General features: G+C 45.6%; 1 protein-coding gene across 1 annotated transcript in view; it reads left to right on the forward strand.

Moving 5' to 3' along the window:
* The window catches only part of IL31RA (interleukin 31 receptor A), a 34,970-nt gene extending 14,783 nt beyond the window's left edge, over positions 1-20,187 (forward strand). Inside the window, 8 exon segments of the mRNA XM_089908565.1 lie at positions 1,011-1,193; positions 2,177-2,278; positions 3,223-3,292; positions 3,294-3,367; positions 5,388-5,528; positions 11,399-11,492; positions 12,676-12,769; positions 14,066-20,187. Of these exon segments, the coding sequence (XP_089764691.1) occupies positions 1,011-1,193; positions 2,177-2,278; positions 3,223-3,292; positions 3,294-3,367; positions 5,388-5,528; positions 11,399-11,492; positions 12,676-12,769; positions 14,066-14,515 (1,208 nt within the window). The 3' untranslated portion in view covers positions 14,516-20,187.
* Positions 20,188-20,832: the final 645 nt, after the last annotated feature.

Genomic DNA, 20,832 nt, shown 5'->3' on the forward strand with positions numbered 1-20,832 from the left:
CTGGCTCATGGGCCCAGCCGCTCCACAGCATGTGGGATCTTCCTGGACCGGGGCACGAACCCGCGTCCCCCGCATCGGCAGGCGGACTCTCAACCACTGCGCCACTAGGGAAGCCCCAGGACCATCTTTGATGTTCATTTAAACATACTTCCTGTGGATTTCAATTTTGTAGGCTCAGGTGTGTTGTAGGTGGTGAGGAGTAGATGAAGGAAAGAGCCACACGCAGTGGTCTTCTGAGCCCCACTCCTTCATGCCCTCCTTCCCTGCTTCCCTACACCTCCAATAGTCCTCTCTTCTGTGTGTTCAGAACATTGCCAATAAGGGAGCTCTCTGATTTGATTAAATCCCTGGTAAGGGATTTGAAGCCACATGTTCAACTTTTCTATTAAAGGAACCCTGCGGACTGTTTCCCCACCTGCGTTTTTTGCTAGGCCTGCAGAAAACATAGTCATTTACATATTGGTCCACACCTAGGTGCTTTGGATGGATGTGTCTTTCTGCTACAGACACAATTCTTTCTACCTTGAAAATAGGACTCCGTAGCCAGGTTGTATAGCGCCAGCCTAGACAATTGAAATTTGAAACCATCACCCTGGTATGATTTTAGGGTCACCATCTTCCAGCTTCCCAGCCACAGAATTACAGGTGCCTGAAATTCTACCTTTAGAGATTCATTCTTTGTCTCAGGCTTGCTTTCCTTTTGACTTGCAGAGACACGAGAGCTACCCTGTAAGTCATCTTAGTCATCAACCTTCTAGTAAGATTCTTTGCTGGAAATAGGTAAAATTGGGGAAGATAACAAAACATGAAGAAGGCAGTTCATCAAATATTGAGGGTAAGGAAAAGGGACACAATAAAAGCAGTAAAAACAGTATCATAGGGGAAGGCTGCAGTGGGGATCCTGAACTTTGACCTTCTTTACACTTTGGGCAGTGAATGGATGTTAATGTTGTTGGTGCATTTGGAGGATGAGTTAGGTGTTGTGAAGCAGTCCTCTTTTCTCCTTTCAGCATTTCAGTGCATCGAGGCCATGCAGACCTGCTTCACTCAGGACCAGCTGGTGATGGAGTAGTAAAGCTCTGTTCTGGAGGTAGATACATGGATGATTGAGTGGGTCCCAGATTTGGACACAGAGTCCTCGACCATTTCCTGGGAATCTGTGTCTCAGACCAGGAACTGGACAATCCAGCCGGGTAGCCAGTGCAGAGCCCACAAATTCCCTCTGTGTAGGATTCAGTTTCATTTTCATCAGTTTTTAAATCCTTAACTTTGGCTTCAAAACTGTAAATGTGAGTAATGAATTTGACAAGCTAGAGCAAGCTTAAGGAAGTGTACTTCTTGACATTTCCCAGCAATACTAGAATAGGAAGCCATAGGTATCAGACCAGGCATCTGGCGTGTTTCCAGGTGGAAAACACCATCTTGACACCCACCATCAGAGAGCTCTTCCCAGATATCTTGATCACATGGATAACACCAGAGTTTGTATCCCATCTGTCCTACCCAGGGCCCCTCCTTCAGTTCTGGTTGCCTGTTTAAGATCTAGGCCCCTTCCCCAGGTGATTGATACAGGGAATAGCCTTCTTTTCAAGAAAGCCCCTGCTCCATGTAAGACACATAAGTGAGGCTTTACTCTCCAACCATTTCTTAATAGCATCCACATGAAGAGTTATGCTTATGTAGGGATGCAGACAGAAGAGGTACAATTTATGGTACCTGAGTTCTCTAGGGTGATACGCTATTGAAAGAAGGGTTAAGTTTATTCTGTAGTGCCCCCAAATCATGTAACAAAATCAGTGATGGAGGAGAGACTGGAGCTCTTACTTCTCCTTTCCTGGGTGGCTCTGTCATTTTGTCAGAGTGGTGCAGGTTTAGTTCTAATAATTAATTTTAAAATATTAGAAATGGAATAGACATTAGAGACCATCCAACCTAACTTCCTTATTTTCCATATGTGGAAACTATAGAAAAATAAAATATCTTCTGTAAGTCATAGGCCATAAGTCTTAGTCTAGCTTTCCTTCTTCTATGCCATGCTCTGCACCTAATGCTTGTTTCTCTCTCTTCCCACTCTCTCTGTCCCCCTCTCTCTCTCTTTCTCCCTCTCCTTTCCTCTACGTCTCCCTCCCTCCCCAACCTTCCCTCTCTCTCTCTCCCCCCTCCCCTTTTTCCACAGATGAACTAAAACCTTTCCGGTGCTATAACATCTCTGTGTATCCAATGTTGCAAGATCGAGTGGGTGAGCCATATTCTATCCAGGCTTATGTCAAAGAAGGTGGTATGTATGGACAAGTTTCTGTTGAGGAAAGGAAACACTGGGGCCTGTCCAACATTTACACAAGGCTGTGAAGGCCTGTAGCTTGTTCACAGTTGCTTTAGTGCCCATCCGTGCTGCACCTTAGCTCGTAGTAAGCTATGTATGTTTGACCCAGTTGTGGTCACGGTATGGATTCACTGAATTTTTTTTTTTGGCTGCACTGTGTGGCATGTGGGATCTTAGTTCCCCGACCAGGGATCGAACCTGCATCCCCTGCATTGGAAGCGTGGAGTCTCAACTACTGGACCACCAGGGAAGTCCCTGGATTCACTGAATTTTAAAGCTGGAGTAGACATTAGAGATCATCAAGTCCAAGCCCTTCATCTCACAAATGGAGAATTGAGGCTCAGAGAGGTGAAATAACTTGCCCAAAGTCACAAAGAAACTTAGTGCAAATAGCGCTGTAAGCAGAAACAACATTTAGCTAAGACCAAGTTAGGAACCCTAAGAGTTATTCATAACTTGGAGATGCTAAAAAATTATTTTTAATTGTGTAGTGATAAGCCAGGGTTTTATTGGCAAACCACTCAGACTTTATCTTTTTGAAAGTTAACATCTTCCAGATTCAACCTTAGGAAATATATCCTGTCACTCAGAGGTAGCCCATGGAGGCATACTCTTTAATTGTTTGATAATAGCTATTACAGGTATGAATGAAAGAGCTGGGCTCCAAATCAGAGTGAGAGGTCTTGTTCTCTGGTCTTGGACACTGCTTCCTTTCCTGTTCAAGATGGATGATTCTAGACAACAATTTTCTCAAACAAACCAATTCGTCAGTTCCCTACTCTTCCCCCACCTCCCACCCCCAGCAATGATTAGTCTGAGGACTCGCCAGAGATTTTGTGGAGCAAGGATCTGCTGGGGTGTAATTCGGTGTTTATTATTTATCTCCCTGTCCTATAAAGGTCCATCAGCAGGTCCCATGACAAAGGCGGAGAACATTGGTGTGGAGATGGTCACAATTACATGGAAGGAGTCCCAAGAGTCAGAGAAATGGTTTCATCAACAACTGTACCGTATTTTACCAAGCTGAAGATGGAAAGGAATTCTGTAAGTGAGCTTATAGACAAGTTGAAAGAACCCCAAGCCCCAGATAGATGCTATGGATAGACCTGCTATAGGGGTGACTCCCATGGCTGGTGCCCTGCCACCTTGCAGGAATCACTCAGCTTCTTTGAGCTTCTCTGAAAATGGGGCCAAGGGCACCCACCTCTTGAGTTTTTTAGAGTCAGGTGAGAGTGAAATGACTGTACCTGAGAGTCCGGTAGGAACCAGAGGGCTTGATATAATTTGTGCCTGTCAGGCCGTGAACAGGTGGGCCTTCTGGGAGCTTCCTGACCTTTATTCCAGTGTGGGGCATAACCTGGATTAAACGCTGGAGGGGGACAGACCCTGTTTGGTGGCACTTACTTCAGTGCGGGACCCTTTACCATGACTCCTACTGTCCACTGCTTTTTTCTTGCGTCTACAATATTGCCTAACATCCTAAGTTCTGGGCTAGGCTTGGATTCCCATTTAGGCTAATTTGTTGTTGTTACGGTAAAATACATATAACACAAAACTTACCACTTTAAACATTTGAAAGTGTACAATTTAGTGGCATTAAGTACATCCATAATGTTGTGCAACCATTACCACTACCTATTTCCACCCCAGATAGAAACCCTGTACCCATTCAGTCACTACCTTACCCTTGTCCCACAGTCCCTGGCAACCACAAAATTGCTTTCTGTTTCTATGGATTTACCTATTCTGGATATTTCATATACACAGAATCGTACAACATGTGGCCTTTTTTTGCCTGGCTTCTTTCACCTAGCATAATGTGTTCAAAGTTCATCCATGTTCTAGCATGTATTAGCACCTCATTCCTTTTCATGGCTAAATAATTTTCTACTATATGGATAAACATTTTGTTTATCCATTCATCAGCTGGTGGGACATTTGGGTTGTTTTCATCTTTTAGCCAGTGTGATTAATGCTGCTGTGAACATTGGTGTACAACTATCTGTTTGAATCTCTGCTTTTTATTCCTTGGGGTGTATTACTAGGAGTAGACTTGCTGGGTCATATGGTAATTCTAGTTTAACTTATTTAAGAGCCACCAAACTCTTCATAGCAGCTACACCAATTTACATTTCTACCAGCAATATATATGAGAATTGTAATTTCTCCATATCCTTGCCAACACTGGATATTTTCCATTTAAGAAAAAAGTGTGGCTATCCTAGTGGGTGTAAAGTGTTATTTCAATGTGGTTTTGATTTGTACTTCCTTAATAACTAATGATGTAGAGCATCTTTGTACTTGCTCTTTGGCCATTTGTGTATCTTTGGAGAAAGTCTTTTCAGACTCTTTGCCATTTTTATTTATTTTTATTTTTTTTGTGGTACGCGGGCCTCTCACTGCTGTGGCCTCTCCCGTTGTGGAGCACAGGCTCTGGACACGCAGGCCCAGCGGCCATGGCTCATGGGCCCAGCCGCTCCGCGGCATGTGGGATCCTCCCGGACCCGGGCACGAACCCGTGTCCCCTGCATTGGCAGGTGGACTCTCAACCACTGCGCCACCAGGGAAGCCCTGCCATTTTTAAATTGGGTTGTTTGTCTTCCAGTGTTGAGCTGTTAGAGTTTTGTGGGGTTCTTTTTAACATATTCTGGATACAGATTCCTTATCAAATATATGATTTGCAAATATTTTCCCATTCTGTAAGTTGTTTTTTCACTCTCTTGATAGTGTCTTTTGATGCACAACAACTTTTAATTTTGATGAAGTTCAGTTTAATCTTTTTGCTGCTTGTGTGTTTGGTGTCATATTTAAGAAATCATTGCCAAATTCAAGGACATATAGATTTATCCTATGTTTTCTAAGCGTCGTATAGATTTAACTCTTATATTTAGGTCTTTGATCCATCTTGATAGGCTGATTTTAATCAGAACATGAATAGAGAGATTGGGGTATGAGGTGGCCAAGCTTGGAAGCCCAGGTTCCATTGCTTTTATTTCAGTGCCACTAAAGCACAGTTTTCACTTGGGTTTGGCTGTGGTGTTCGACTTTTATATTTTTCCTTTAGTCAAGACAGTCAACTCCAGCATTTTGCAGTATAGCCTGGAGTCCCTGACACGAAAGACCTCTTACACTGTTCAGGTCATGGCCAGCACCAGTGCTGGGGGAACTAGTGGCACCAGGATAAACTTCAAGACATTGTCAATTAGTGAGTACTCCTTCAGTCCCTGGGAATGTCTCCTTGGCCTTTCCTTTAGGCTAGTCACAGATGATGTTTCCCAAAGGCAGGGGGAAGGCAGATGAAAGGGAGAAGTGAGAAGAACCATTTGCTCTCTGACTCATTGGCCTTCCTGGAAAACATATGGGTGAGGAGGGAGGAGGGAGAGCAGGAAAATTGAGAGCTGAATTTGGAAAGATGGGTCATTTTGCTTCTTCCTGGGTAGCCCCGAATCTTCTTAGGGAGGAGGGATCAAGTGAATGCCAACTTCACTGTCACTCCAAACCAGCTCCCACCTCAAGGCTATCCCCAAGTTCATAGTCACCAGTCCCTGTGTGTCAAACAAGGGAAAGCCTTGGTTGATCAAGCACCATTGGCCCACTTAACCTCATTGTTTGTGGAGTTTTTTGAGTAAAACAGTGTATAATATGTTCTACTAATCAGCTTTTATATTAAAAAATGAGAGCAAGAGGGCTTCCCTGGTGGCGCAGTAGTTGAGAGTCCGCCTGCCGATGCAGGGGACACAGGTTCGTGCCCCGGTCTGGGAAGATCCCACATGCCGCGGAGCGGCTGGGCCCGTGAGCCATGGCCGCTGAGCCTGTGCGTCCAGAGCCTGTGCTCCGCAACGGGAGAGGCCACAACAGTGAGAGGCCCGTGTACCAACAAAAAAAAAAAAAAAAAAAAAAAAAAAAAAAAATGGGAGCAAGAAAAATTGAATAAATACAACAATAATGTAAAATATAATGTGATTCATACGATGGTTATGGGGAATATTCAAGAGGGAAAGAAGACAGGCTGAAGAGGGAGATGAAGAAGAAAGAAGGAAGGAGAATGGGAGAAAACAGAAATAGAATGGGAGAAACAGAAATCTCTGTCTTTGAATGACAGAGGTTTGATTTTAAGGATATACTAACACTTTAAAAAAAAATGAAGCTTAGAAGTGAAGGAACATTGCAAAATTTTCAATAAAAGCTATAAATAGTCTAAATATTCTTGAAATTCTCCTGTTCATCATCACACATCCAAAAGAATAAAAATAGCTTGTGGTTCTGGAAAATGTGAGTAAAACATGTGTTTTTACACAGAAAACATGTTCTGTTTTTATTGACTAACATTGTCTTTTGGGAGTTCTTTTTGATATTGCTCTTTAAAGTCTTTTAAAATCATGTTATATTTTCACAACACTAGGCACAAATTGCATTATCTGATGGAATTTTCTCTATGGGTCAGATTGAAGGCAAGAGCCTGCCTTGGAGACTAGAAGTTTCTTACCCTTTGTTCTTTTGTTTCTTTTTCATTTTTTTTTATTGGAGTATAATTGCTTTACAATGTTGTGTTAGTTTCTGCTGTACAATGAAGTGAACCAACTATATATATACCTATTTCCCCTCCCTCTTGGACCTCCCTCCCACACCCCCCCCCCCCATTCCCACCCATCTAGGTCGTCACAGAGCACCGAGCTGAGCTTCCTGTGCATGTTCCTGCTAGCTATCTGTTTTACACATGGTAGTGTATATATGTCAGTCCTAATCTCCCAATTAGTCCCACCCTCCCCTTCCCACCCTGTGTCCAATATATCCATTCTCTACATTTGCACCTCTATTCCTGCCCTGCAAATAGGTTCATCTGTACCATTTTTCTAGATTTCACATCTATGCATTAAGATGCGATATTTGTTTTTCTCCCTCTGGCTTACTTCACTTTGTATGACAGACTCTAGGTCCATCCACCTCACTACAAATACCCAATAAAACCTTCCTATAGGAGTTCACTGTGTTCTGTGGTTTAAGCGGGTGTGCTTAATTGTTCTGGAATTTCTGATCAATTGAAATTAAAAAATCTTGTTGCAATAATAGTGGTTTTGCCACTCCCGGTTGTTTGAGATGGATCTGTCCCGTGTTTGGTTGGGGTCTTATTCAGTGTGTGTTGCCACCGGCTGCTCACAGGTAAAGCAGAAATTCTCTTTTACCAGCAAGTTTCTGCTTCTTATTTTTAGAATAAATCATCAGGGAAATGAAGAGAGGATGCTTTTGCTTTGGGTTGTGGTCAAGAACTGATTAAATAATTTAGTGTCCCTGGCACACACTAAAAATCATACACTTCAGTTGTGATCTCAGTGGCATATTTGTTTGCTTATGTTTTATTACGTTTATTATTGCAGATGTTCAGTAGTTCATTACTTTCTCTTATTTTTTTTTCTGAAAATTTAATTTGCGGTTGTAACTACAGTGTTTGAGAACTCAGCATCCTTGTTTTCTACAAATACTGATTAAAACAAAATGCTGTAAAATGTAAAACATTGTAATTACCTTCCCATGTCTTTGTTGTATTTGTGCTGAAATGTTTTCACATTCCTTTGTCTGGAAGAAATCCTTTGCTTTCGTTTTGATTATGTTGCTTACCTTGAAATCAATAGGTTTTGATATTTTCTCTTGGAAGATTTTATATATTTTTGGGAATATGTAATATATCTAATAAAAGATAAATATTATCATGTAAACAACAACAACAACAACAAAAAAAACCTCATACCTTTTTATGGTTGAGTGATATTCCATTGTATATATGTACCACATCTTTATCCTTTCATCTGTTGTTGGACATTTAGGTTGTTTCCATGTTCTGGCTATTGTAAATAGATCTGCAATGAACATTGAGGTACATGTGTCCTTTTGCATTATGGTTTCCTCAGGGTATATTCCCAGTAGTGGGATTGCTGGGTCATATACTAGTTCTATTTTTAGTTTTTTAAGGAACCTCCATACTGTTTTCCACAGTAGCTGTATCAATTTATGTTCCCACCAACAGTGCAAGAGGGTTCCCTTTTCTCCACACCCTCTCCAGCATTTACTGTTTGTAGATTTTTTGATGATGGCCATTCTGACCAGTGTGAGGTGACACCTCATTGCAGTTTTGATTTGCATTTCTCTAATACTTAGTGATGTTGAGCAGCTTTTCATGTGCCTCTTGGCCATCTGTATGTCTTCTTTGGTGAAATGTCTATTTAGGTCTTCCACCCATTTTTTAATTGGATTGTTTGTTTTTTTGATATTGAGCTCCATGAGCTGTTTATATATTTTGGAGATGAATCCTTTGTTGCTTCGTTTGCACATATTTTCTCCCATTCTGAAGGTTCTGTCTTTTCATCGTATTTATGGTTTCCTTTGCTGTGCAAAAGCTTTTAAGTTTAATTACGTCCCTTTTGTTTATTTTTGTTTTTATTTTCATTACTCTAGGAGGTGGGTCAAAAAAAATCTTGCTGTGGTTTATATCAAAGAGTGTTCTGCCTATGTTTTTGTCTAAGAGTTTTATAGTATCTGGTCTTACATTTAGGCCTCTAATCCATTTTGAGTTTATTTTTGTGTATGCTGTTAGGGAATGTTCTAATTTCATTCTTTTGCATGTAGCTGTCCAGTTTTCCCAGCACCACCTATTGAAGAGGCTGTCTTTTCCCCGTTGTATGTTCTTGCCTCCTGTGTCATAAATTAGGTGACCATATGTGAGTGGGTTTACCTCTGGGCTTTCTACCCTGTACCATTGATCTATCTTTCTGTTTTTGTGCCAGTACCATACTGTCTTGATTACTGTAGCCTTGTAGTGTAGATTAGTCAGGGAGCCTGATTCCTCCAGCTCCATTTCTTTCTCAAGATTGCTTTGGCTGTTCGGGGTCTTTTGTGTTTCCATACAAATTGTGAAATTTTTTTTTCTAATTCTGTGAAGAATGCCATTGGTAATTTAATAGGGATTGCATTGAATCTGTAGATTGCTTTGGGTAGTAGAGTCAGTTTCACAATATTGATTCTTCCAATCTAAGAACATGGTATATTTCTCCATCTGTTTATGTCATCTTTGATTTCTTTCATCAGTGCTTTATAGTTTTCTGAGTACAGATCTTTTGCCTCCTTAGGTAGGTTTATTCCTAGGTATTTTAGTCTTTTTGTTGCGATGGTGAAAGGGATTGTTTCCTTAAGTTCTCTTTCTGATTTTTCATTGTTAGTGTATAGGAATGCAAGAGATTTCTGTGCATTAATTTGTATCCTGCCACCTTACCAAATTCATTGATTAGTTCTAGTAATTTTCTGGTGGCATCTTTAGGATTTTCTATGTATAGTATCCTGTCATTTGCAAACAGTGACAGTTTTACTTCTTCTTTTCCAATTTATATTCCTTTTATTTCTTTTTCTTCTCTGATTGTCATGGCTAGGACTTCCAAAACTGTGTTGAATAGGAGGGGCAAGTGTGGACACCCTTGTCTTGTTCCAGATCTTAGAGGAAATGCTTTCAGTTTTTCACCATTGAGAATGATGTTTGCTGTGGGTTTGTCACATATGGCCTTTATTATGTTGAGGTAGGTTCCCTCTATCCCATTTTCTGAAGAGTTTTTATCAAAAATGGGTGCTGAATTTTGTCAAAAGCTTTTTCTGCATCTATTGAGGTGATCATATGGGTTTTATTCCTTAATCTGTTAATATGGTGTATCACATTGATTGATTTGCATATATTGAAGAATCCTTGCATTCCTGGGATAAACCCCACTTGATCATGGTGTATGATCCTTTTAATGTGCTATTGGATTCTGTTTGCTAGTATTTTGTTGAGGATTTTTGCATCTATATTCATCGGTGATATTGGCCTATAGTTTTCTTTCTTTGTGACATCTTTGTCTGGTTTTGGTATCAGGGTGGTGGTGGCCTCGCAGAATGATTTTGGGAGTGTTCCTCCCTCTGCAGTTTTTTGGAAGAGTTTGAGAAGAATAAGTGTTAGCTCGTCTCTAAATGTTTGATAGATTTCACCTGTGAAGCCATCTGGTCCTGGACTTTTGTTTGTTGGAAGTTTTTTTTTTTTTTTTTTTTTTGGCGGTATGCGGGCCTCTCACTGCTGTGGCCTCTCCTGTTGCGGAGCACAGGCTCCAGACGCACAGGCTCAGCGGCCATGGCTCACGGGCCCAGCTGCTCTGCGACATGTGGGATCTTCCCGGACCGGGGCACGAACCCATGTCCCCTGCATCGGCAGGCGGACTCTCAACCACTGCGCCACCAGGGAGGCCCCTGTTGGAAGATTTTTAATCACAGTTTCAATTTCATTACTCGTGATGGGTCTGTTACTCTTGGTTCTTATAGATCTCCCTGCTTCTGTCTTTGATCCTCTACCATCTGTTTTCTACACAGCAGCCAGAGTTTAAAATCCTAGACCCCCTGCCTAAAACCCACCAGTGGCTTCTGTTGTATTTTGAATTCAATCCAAACTCCTTCCCATTGCTTTCAGGACCCTTCCTAATCTGTCCCTTCCTGACCTCACCTCCCACCACTTCCCGTTTATGTTCCCATTTATGCTTTTCCTTCTGCCTGGAATGCTTTCCCCAGCATGAATGGGGGCAGTTCCTTCTCATTATTCACATTAGCTCAGATTTCACTTCTCCAAGGAGTCTTCCTTTGCCACCCTATCTAAAGGTGCTAACCCCCTACCCACTTTACCCTACTCTCTATCACCCCATTTTATCTGAAATAATCTTAGGTTATTTATTGTCTGAATTCTTGAGCCAGAAGGTAAGCTCCACGAGAGTAGGGATCTTGTGTTTCTTGCTTCTTGCTATTTATTTTATTACCCAGAAGAGTGTTTGGCAAATTGTAAGTGCTCAGAAAATGTTTACTAGATGAATGAAGTTGGAGGATGAACGTGGGGAACACAATTTCTGTCAGTATTATTCAGGGAGAAGAGAAACTGAATGAATTTGAATTAAATTGAAAGAAAACGTTTAGGGTATATGTTGCTGAAGCTACTGGAAGAAAACATTAATCTTTGATTTTTGTCAAGAAAGTAAGGGGCTCAACCTGCTACTGACTTTTGTTCTTTTCTCAAAGGTGTCTTTGAGATTTTCATTATAACTTCTCTGGTTGGAGGTGGCCTTCTTATTCTCATCATCCTGACGGTGGCATATGATCTCAAAAAACCCAAGTGAGTTTGTAGACAACAGTGTGGGCCCTCAAAATCGGGGGTGGAAAGGGGTGGAAGACACCATGGGTGGAAGAGGGCACACTGCCATTAAGGGGTGTCCATTCATTTATTGAGTTGATACATATGTATTGAATTTATTGTATGCCTTACACTGTGGCACATCAGAATTCTAACCAAACAGGAGGACTTGTACCCCTGACAGCGCTGTGCACCAGGCCTAGGGCTTTTTGAAGCCAGGGAAGTGCCAGCTGCCCCACAGGCCTTGTCTGCTGTGTTCGGCATCTGAGACTAGAGTTGAGGAGAAGATCCTCTCTCTGTGTGTCTAGAGGGCACCCGTGGCAGCAGCAAGGGCCCTCAAGGCCACCAGCCTCTCTCCCAGGCAGAGCAGGGAGCAGGGTGCCCATGGAGTTAGAGCACTGGCCAGCGTATGCCCAGCACAGGTGGGTCCTTGCTTGTGGTGCAGTGTCGGAGGGCTCGCTGAGGGCCATTTGTCCTGCCTGCTCTGGCTACTGTAGGGAAGGAAGCTTGTCTTCAGGGTCTTGTGCTTTCTCTCTCCAGAGAGCCTCATTCTACCCTGAAGGTCAAGGGCTCTCTCCCCATTAGACCGCTCTCTCCAGAGTTACACAGTCGTGGGCCTTCTCTGCCAAGCAGCTGTGCTTAGTTATGGCCAAGCTAATGTCAACCTGAGTCAGCTTTGGGTTGTAAGCGAGTCATCAGCACACGTTCTCGTACATTTTGCACGTCCGACAAGCTCCCAGGTGGTACTGATGCTGCTGGTTGGGACCACACTTTGAGAATCACTGCTCTGAAGTGTGGGTGTCTTGTAAGGCTTAGCGTGTCACCTCCTGGGGAATAAATCTCAAGGAAATGGCTCTGTGATGGTGTGATTTTCGGCATCAGGACCAGGGGGTGGAGATGCAGGGGTGGGAGAGCAGGGAAGAGTAAGAAAAGCTTTGCCTGGGGAAAGGTCTCCTCCCATCACGTCCCATAGTTGACTTGCAATTTCACTCCCCAAAGTACTTTGCTTTCCCAGTTTCTGTCAGGAGGCTGTGAGCTTGCCCTTATTCAATAGGGAGCCATATGATTCCCTGCATCGAAGCCCTGCTCTTTTGGCTTGGCCATGCAGTAGAAGTAAAATGCTTCTTGGACTCACTTCCTATTTTAAAATCTTATCTCTTATTAGCAAATTAAAGCACCTATGTTGGCCCAGTGTCCCCAAACCTGCTGAAAGCAGTATAGCCACGTGGCGTGGAGATGATTTAAAGATAAACACTCCTGTTTTTGTTAAGGAGATTGTTGAGCAGGCTGGTTGTGGGAGGTGGACAGGGTGATGGACTGAGGTTTGCATAGGGTTCACATAAAGAGAACTCGAGGTTAAAAAGTCCCAGGGAATGGCTGGCAGGACAGGTGGAATCAGCCTTCCTGGAATGACTTTGACCTCATTCTTTGGACAAAAGGAAAGGGCTTTACCAGGCTCATAGGACCCAGTGTTCGCTGGGCATAAAACTGGTCCTATAAAGGGTGCCACGGAAGAGACACTGGCCCTACCCTTAAGGACCTGACTGTCTAATTAGAAAGCAGGAGAACCCAGCTATAAGATTGGAGACCATTTAAAAAGCAGCCAAGAGCAAGTTAATCCAGAGACCACCTGGGGACCCGAGGGGCCCCTAATGTGCATTTCTGTCCAGAGGCTGGGGCAGGCTGCATCAAATTGTGTTTCTCAGATTGGAGACATTGGCAATGGGGTTTTCTAGGGAGTTATCCATAATAGAAACCTCCCATTTTCATACATTTTTAAATTGAAAACTGTTCTGAAATTTTAAGGTTTAATTTCTCGGTTAAGTAGAAAGAAGCCCAATCAAATATAACCTTTAAATCCTTGTTATTGAAAGACTGTATTCCTTGATACGGAATTTTTAATATTAGCCCCTGTTTCAACTCAGAAGTCTTTTTTTTAACACGGACGTGAAAATTATTTTTATTATTTATTTAATTAAATTTTGGTTGTTTCTATTTTCTTCTCTATCATTCATGTGTTACCTTATTTCATTTCCTGCTTACCAAAAATTATTAAGAGAGTGAACTAATTCATAGGCAGTCTTGTCTGATGTCTAAAATGTTTTTTGAATCATCTGTAGGTCTGGCCTCTGTAGCAGCCACTTATTAATCACTCACTATACGCCAGGCAGTGAGCTAGGCTCTGGGGATACAAAGATGTCGGACACCACCCCCACCAGGAGGCCACCTTTGATTTTCTGGTGATGTTGGACAAGTTATTTGTCTTTGTGATAATTCTAATTTTGATGTTTCCATCTTCACTGGGATTTTATGAGCATATGATTATGTGGAAAATAGCCTTGAGCTCTCTAGAAGAAGAAATTGTTTGAATACACTGCATTCTTCTCAGGAAATGGACCACTCTTGCTAACCTCCCATGGAAGGGCACCACTTCTGGCCTCTAAGAGGGGGGCTGGTCCAGAGGTGGGGCTTTGGGTGTCCCAAGCCTAATAGCTTTTGGCTACATCATATGTGGCCCCCAAATGACCATTGGGGTGTCCCTTTCTCTTTTCCAGGATAAACTAAATCTGAAGGAGTTTGATGACTCTGTGAACACAGAAGAAGATGGGATTCTAAAACCATGTTCTGCCCCCAGTGACCTTATTGACAGGTTGGTGGTAAATTTTGAGAATTTTCTGGAAGTGGTTTCCACAGAGGAACCTGAAAAGGGTCAGGAAAATATCTTGGGAGGGGAAAAGAATGAGTACATGACCTCCCCATATGGGACTTATTGTCCCTCAGTTTCAGTCGAGATTCCACCGAGAGAATCGCAACACCTATGTCCTGGAACGCCAGAGGGGATCTGCTCAGAAGCCAAAGAGCATCCTCTCCCTCCTACCCAAGGCTTAGGGCCAGACCATCTCTGTGGGGAAGGAGCACCAAACCCATACTTGAAAAATTCAGTGACAACCAGAGAATTTCTCATGTCTGAAAAACTTCTAGACCAAACCCAAAGAGAAGTCTAAATGCCGCCACGGCTTGAATCCCCCTACATCTCAGTATGCATGACTCACAGAGAGAAGACTTGGCTACAAGAGCTTCCTTGGCGTCTCCCCATCCCGCTTGTGTTAGAAAAAGTTTCGCACACCCCCGAGTGACTCGTTGAGCTTGGCTGGCCCAGACGTGTAGCTTGCTTGAGAAGAAAGGATGGTGGACTTCCCTGGTGGCGCAGTGGTTAAGAATCCGCCTGCCAATGCAGGGGACACGGGTTCGAGCCCTGGTCTGGGAGGATCCCACATGCCGTGGAGCAACTAAGTCTGTGCACCACAACTACTGAGCCCACATGCCACAACTACTGAAGCCCACATGCCTAGAGCCCGTGCTCTGTAACAAGAGAAGCCACCGCAATGAGAAGCCTGCGCACTGCAATGAAGAGTAGCCCCCGCTCTCCGCCCGTGCACAGCAATGAAGACCCAACGCAGCCCAACATAAATAAATAAATTAAAAATAAAGATTTAAGGGCTTCCCTGGTGGCACAGTTGTTGAGAGTCCGCCTGCCGATGCAGGGGACACGGGTTCGTGCCCCGGTCCAGGAAGATCCCACATGCCGCGGAGCAGCTGGGTCCGTGAGCCATGGCCGCTGAGCCTGCGCGTCTGGAGCCTGTGCTCCGCAAAAAAATTACTTCTTCATTCCGGAGCCGGTGCTCCACAACAGGAGAGGCCACAGCAGTGAGAGGCCCGCGTACCGCAAAAAAAAAAAGATTTAAAAAGAAAGGATGGTGATCAGCCTGAGCACTTTGCAGAGGAAAAGCAATTTATTTTCTTTTGTTCAGATAACAAGCTCTCGCTAAAGCCTCTGACGGATTGACTTGGAGGGGCAGTGGACACCAGAGGCGGTCATATCTGGCCTTCCTGAGGAATTGGGCCATGGGCACAGTCTTTGCTGGGACCACTCCTCGCAGCTCCAAGAGAGACTTTCCCTGTTGCCAAAGGACAGTTGCTTAGTTGGCACTTGGGTGGTCTGCCAGGAGGCAAGGCTCTCTCCCTCCACCTTGACCTCCCTGGCTCCAGGCTACACCTCTGAGGTAGCGCTGACACCACTTTAGAGATTAAGTCTCTCTCTCAACATAGGGGTGGGAGGTGGTGTGGCCCTCCTGATGGTGTGCCTGAAATGCCTCATTACCCTCATTAAATCTCAAGTGTCTGTAGCAAAACCCCCGCCCAGGGCTCTTGCTCTTGGTCCACTGCATGGCTGGGGATGGAGGAACGAGGGAGGGCCTTGGCAGCGCGCTGGGGAACGGACTCTCGCTGGGCCGGCAGGTCCACACCACTGTCCAGACCACTGCCCAGCCCTGCAGACAGTTCCTGGAGGCCCTCGCTGCCCCTCTATCTTGCACCCAAGCCTGGGAATAGAAAGATACCAAAGACTGCAGCAGCTTTTTACAGGGACTCTGTCCCCTCACACTGGCTCAGAGCCCAGGAATGCTTACTAAACACACCCTTCAAAGGCCTCTTCCCAGGAGCAGCTGAGCAGGGCCTGTGGACATGGAATGCTTAGCACCTGTGCTGCTCCAACACCAGGACTCCTCTGCCTTCGCGCGGCAAAGCCCAGGGCTTGCAACCATGACTGGAGCCTCTAGCTCAAGTGCTAATGGCAGATACCTGGGAACTTATGGCTGGCACTGGCCTCCTACCCTGAGCACAGTGACATCACATGACTTCCTGACGTGTGGCTAAGACTCACCTGGCCATCAGGGGAGGTCGCTGAGAGCCTGGTGAGATGGGGGCAGCAGGGCACAGTGAGCCCGGCATTTGCCAGAGAGAAAGGCTGACAGTAATTTTTCTGAGTGCTTGAGAAGTCAGTGCTTGTGTAGCAGGCACAGACTTCACAAGCCACCGACTCAGGTGTGCAAAACCATCACTTTACTTTTCTAGAACTAAACTTAATTTCTGGCCCAAGCCCCTGGCCTTTCGAAGTGGCAATGGCCCAGTGCAATGATTTGCGTCGCCTCAGGTTTGTAACTCGGTCTCACTGGGGATTTTGTGCCCCATCCACCCTGGGACTGGCTCTGAACGCCAATGGATGTTCAGGAGAGCAGCACGGAGTCTGCTGCCCAGCGCTGGGCAGGGATGTGCCTCCCCGCCTCCCCGCCACCTGCCACTGTCCTCAGCCAATTGCTGCATCCTTATCACAGGCACGAGCAGGGGGGATGCTTTCCCAAAGCTCTCCTCGTTAAATCTCCAGCGTCTGTAGCACCCTCCCACCCCCCAAATTCGTCACTCCTAGTTTACAGAACAGCAACTACTGATAAATCAAGGAATAAGGGGGGCCTGGAGCAGGGCTCTGCGGAACCTGTGTCCTGGGAGTGGAAAGGGACCAAACGAAGGGGATACATGGGGTCCCGGCTGTGGTGGGTTCTCTCCGCCCTGATACCTCCCCCACCCCCGACTGTTGTGATGTGGGCACTTCTGTGAGCCGCCAGTCCCTCAGAGTTCCAGACGGGGCCCTTTCTGCCTGCTTCTGATTTGTGAACTCACAGGGGGTCCTAGCTTGGTGTCCCAAAACTCCTCCCTCCCTCCTGTGACCCTCTGCCACCTCCAGCTGAGGGACGGTGGGGGGGGGGGCGGAGGAGCCCCTCTAATCTTGTTTGTCTCACACCTGGGTGAGGCTTTTGAACCTGAAGTCCAAGAATTTGATGGCTGGGGAGAAGAAAAGGTCACAGGTGGCTTCTGTGAGTGGGTTTCAGAGATGAAGATGTTACCCTCTTCTCTCCTCCCCTTAATTATTCATTAAAGCCTGAATGAATAGTTTGCAAATACCACACCCTGGCCCTTCCTCTTTTCATTTCTTCTTCCCTTTTCTCACTTTCCTTCTTGCCTCCTGTCTTCTGCTTCTTTTTTCCCACGACTCCCAGCAGCTTCTCATCTTTTTAACACTTCCTTTTTTTTTTTTCCTATTTCTTGTTTCTTTTCTTTTTATTCCTTTCTCCCCTTCCCATCAGCCCCGCTTGTATGATTTCCAAATTTACTTTTGCTACCTTTGAGGGCTAGGGAAATCAGGGTCCTCTGTTTTGTTCTAGACGGTCCAAGATAGTTTCATAGGAGTCAGCATCTCCTCTAGTAAGAGGGGCAGGAAGCCCAGAAGCGCATTCTGCAAGCCACACACTTCGCTCTCCAGAGCAGATCACAGGACATGGCCTAAAAGAAGGCAGTGGTGACTTTCCTCTCCTGGAATCGAGTCATGAACTGTCCCCACTCCCAGTGCCCTGCGCTGCCTCTGTGACTGGAGAAGGTCATCTGCGTTTTCTCTGTTAACTGTCAGAGAGACGTTGAGAGGACACAAACAGGAAAACTTGTGTTTTAGCAAGGTCATTAAAAACTGATAAAATTCCTGTTAGAGTTTTCTAGGGCTCTGGGAACCATGCAAACAGCTCCGTTAGTGCCCTATCAATAGCCTTTCTTTTACAATAATATCAGGGAAAAAAATGTTAAAGAATGGCAGAGAAGCCAGTCTGTGGTTAAAAAAGAGAGATGATACCTTCATTCTTTCTCCGGTGGCTGCAGTAAAACACAGTAAAAGCACCAGGTGGGGGGCGGGTCCGGGTGGGGAGGGGCGTGGCTTGAAAAGGGCCCCAGCCGTCCCCAGGCCGCTCCTACCTCGTGCGGGGAAAGCCCGTGCGGCCTCCCGGGCGGGCACGGAGCCCGCGCCCCACTCACTGCTGCTGCTGCAGGCACGCTTCAGCCCAGGACTCAGCCAGCCAGCCCTCAGGCCCAGACTGGGCCCTGTTTCTGTGGGCCCATGAGCCAGAAATGATCCTGACATTTTGAAAGGCTAGAAAATGAAATGAAAAGAAGAGTAACGTTTTAAGGAGGTGTGAAAATTCCATAGAATTCAAATTTCAGTGTCTACCGGTGAAGCCTAATTGGAGCACAGCCACGCCATCCTTTATGTGTCACCCGCGGCTGCTACCCACAGACAGAACTGAGTAGTGGTTGTGACAGAGGGTTTCTCCTACAGAACCTAAAATGATCACCATCTGGCCCTTTACAGAAATAGTTTGCTGGCCACCCCTGTGTAGCCCACAGACCTGGGGCTCAGACTGCACAAAGCACTTTAACTTGGAAATGGTTGCTAATGAGAAAAAAAAAATCAGACTGTGTCATCCTGGGTTTCTAACAGGATAGGGACGGCCCGCTTAGAGGGGCACACATCCCTGGCTCGCCAGAGCCCTCACAGTCGCTGTCCCTGCTGCCCATAGCCAAGCTGGAGACTTGATGGCTACTTACCACTTACTCCAGTGGTCCTTGACCCAGGTCATTTTATCTCCCGTCCCCCATTTGGCAATGCCTGAGGATCCGAGCTAACCTCTGCCCTGGGCCCACGTCCCTTGCCATGGGTGCTGTTCAGCCTCCATACAGAGCTCTAGGTGGCACTCTTTTTTTTCTTTGTAAATTTAAATTTTGTTTTGGATTCAACTTTACAACAACATCGACGACAAAAATCTCTTAATACCAATTATTTATATTTATAATCAAAGTATGTGGCTTTACCGTGTCTTGCGCTCTTGCTGGGTGGGAGGTCCGGAGCGGAGTGACAAGGGTCATTAGCAGGCCTTGTTCCCTCTGCAGCTTTTACTGGACACTCGGGTCAACAGGGGGAGTTTGCTCAGAAGCACAAACAGCTGCAGTCCATGTTTGCAAGGGCCTGGAGACCTCCCCTGCCCTCCGCGCTGAGCTCCTGCTGGGCCGTCCTGTCCAGATGCCTGTCCCCTTGCTGCTGAGAAAGGTGCGGGAGAGGCGGGGGGTGGGAGGTGACCCCTCCAGGAGAGCTCACAGCCAGCCGGCCCTGAGCCGCAGGGGGCTGTTCAAGGGAATCGAGGTGCTGATTCCCTTTGTAGGAATGGAATTCTCTGTCCTGCCCAACTTCACTATATGTGTACGGCGAAATGCCAGGAAGGTGTCCTGAGGCCTGGACTTGGAGACAGAAATCAAGATGTGCAAACCAGAATGATGATGGCAACGAGGAAGGCTGACCACGTGTACCAGGAGAGACGCCTCTCTGTGGGCTGTGCCTGTTGTCTTTTCCACATACTGTTCGTATGTCGATGCAACACGTAACGCATGTACAAGAAAGTTCTCTGTCTTAAGGAGAGTATGAAGACATGTTATTGTAATGAGAATAGCCTTTCAAATGCTTTATTGTAAGTGCATTTATGTTTTGATCTTTCAAATAATAAAGCTGTAATACCGTTTTTATGTAATGCTATATTTCCATTTTAAAGCTTTACCCACTCAGATGTTTAAAATGAGACGTGAAAAAATGTAAAAGGCTAGCTTTGTTAGACATGAGGGGTCTTGTGGCTGTGGGAAGCACCAGAGCTCCAGGTGACCAGGGATCAGATGCCGGCAGTTACCCCTGCGTGCCTCCCACCAAGGAGCCAGCCGGGCCTCACGCCCGAGCTGTGGTTGTCTTCCTGCTTGATTCCTCGTGGCAGCGTTTCAAACTCCTTCCAGATCCTCGAGCTCCCTAGGGGTCTCCCCTCACTGCTCTCAGCAGGTGACGTGGCCCCCACTCATGGAGGATGCGCTGCCAGCCCGTCTCTCTTCCGGGAGGGTCTCAGAGGCAGAGGTGGCCCTGTTCTCGTCCATCCCTTCCTTGGCCTTTCTTGTACCTTCAAGTTCTCCCTCTCCAGCAGTTCCTTCCCCTCGGCCTCTAAACTTGCTCTGGTTGCTTCCAACTTAAAAGAGGACAAAGGATGCACCTCAATCTTCACCTGCCTCTTCTACCTGTGACCCTGCAGCCGGGCCTGTGCTTTTGGGTAGAAAGGGCCACATCTAGTGTAGCAGTTTCTCCAGGTGGCTGAACTTTTCTTTTTCTTATTTTGGTAGTGAGAAGATTGCACTGCTAAAATATTCTAGAGGAATAGAAAGCAAGTGCTTCAGGAGCAGACAGTTTTGGAACAGGGTACAAGGGCACCAGACAGGCCTCTTAAGTACCCAAGTATAAGGCACACGTGTGCCCACTCTTGTTGGAGAAACGCTGGAGTGGGGCGGTTACCAGATTTTGTTCTGTTCATCACTAAGTTCGCCCACAGTTAATGTTTACGAGCACTTGCTGTGTACCAGGCATGTGCTAAGGGCTTTCTGTGCATTATCCAGCAATTCTCACAGCTCTGTGAGGTACTACTACCCAACTTGCAGAAGGGTGGGGACCATAGATAGGGTAGTACCATTACCCAATTTACAGACGAGGAAACTGAGCTCAGAGAGGCTTAAGTGACTTGGCCAAGGTTCTGCAACCAGGGAGTGGTGGGTTGCAACCCAGCCTCCCAGCTCCTCTTGT

This window comes from Delphinapterus leucas, chromosome 3 (assembly GCF_059928025.1).
Source record: "Delphinapterus leucas isolate spDelLeu-1000000601 "Yukka" chromosome 3, BTC_Dleu_Yukka2, whole genome shotgun sequence".
NCBI classification, from domain to species: domain Eukaryota; kingdom Metazoa; phylum Chordata; class Mammalia; order Artiodactyla; family Monodontidae; genus Delphinapterus; species Delphinapterus leucas.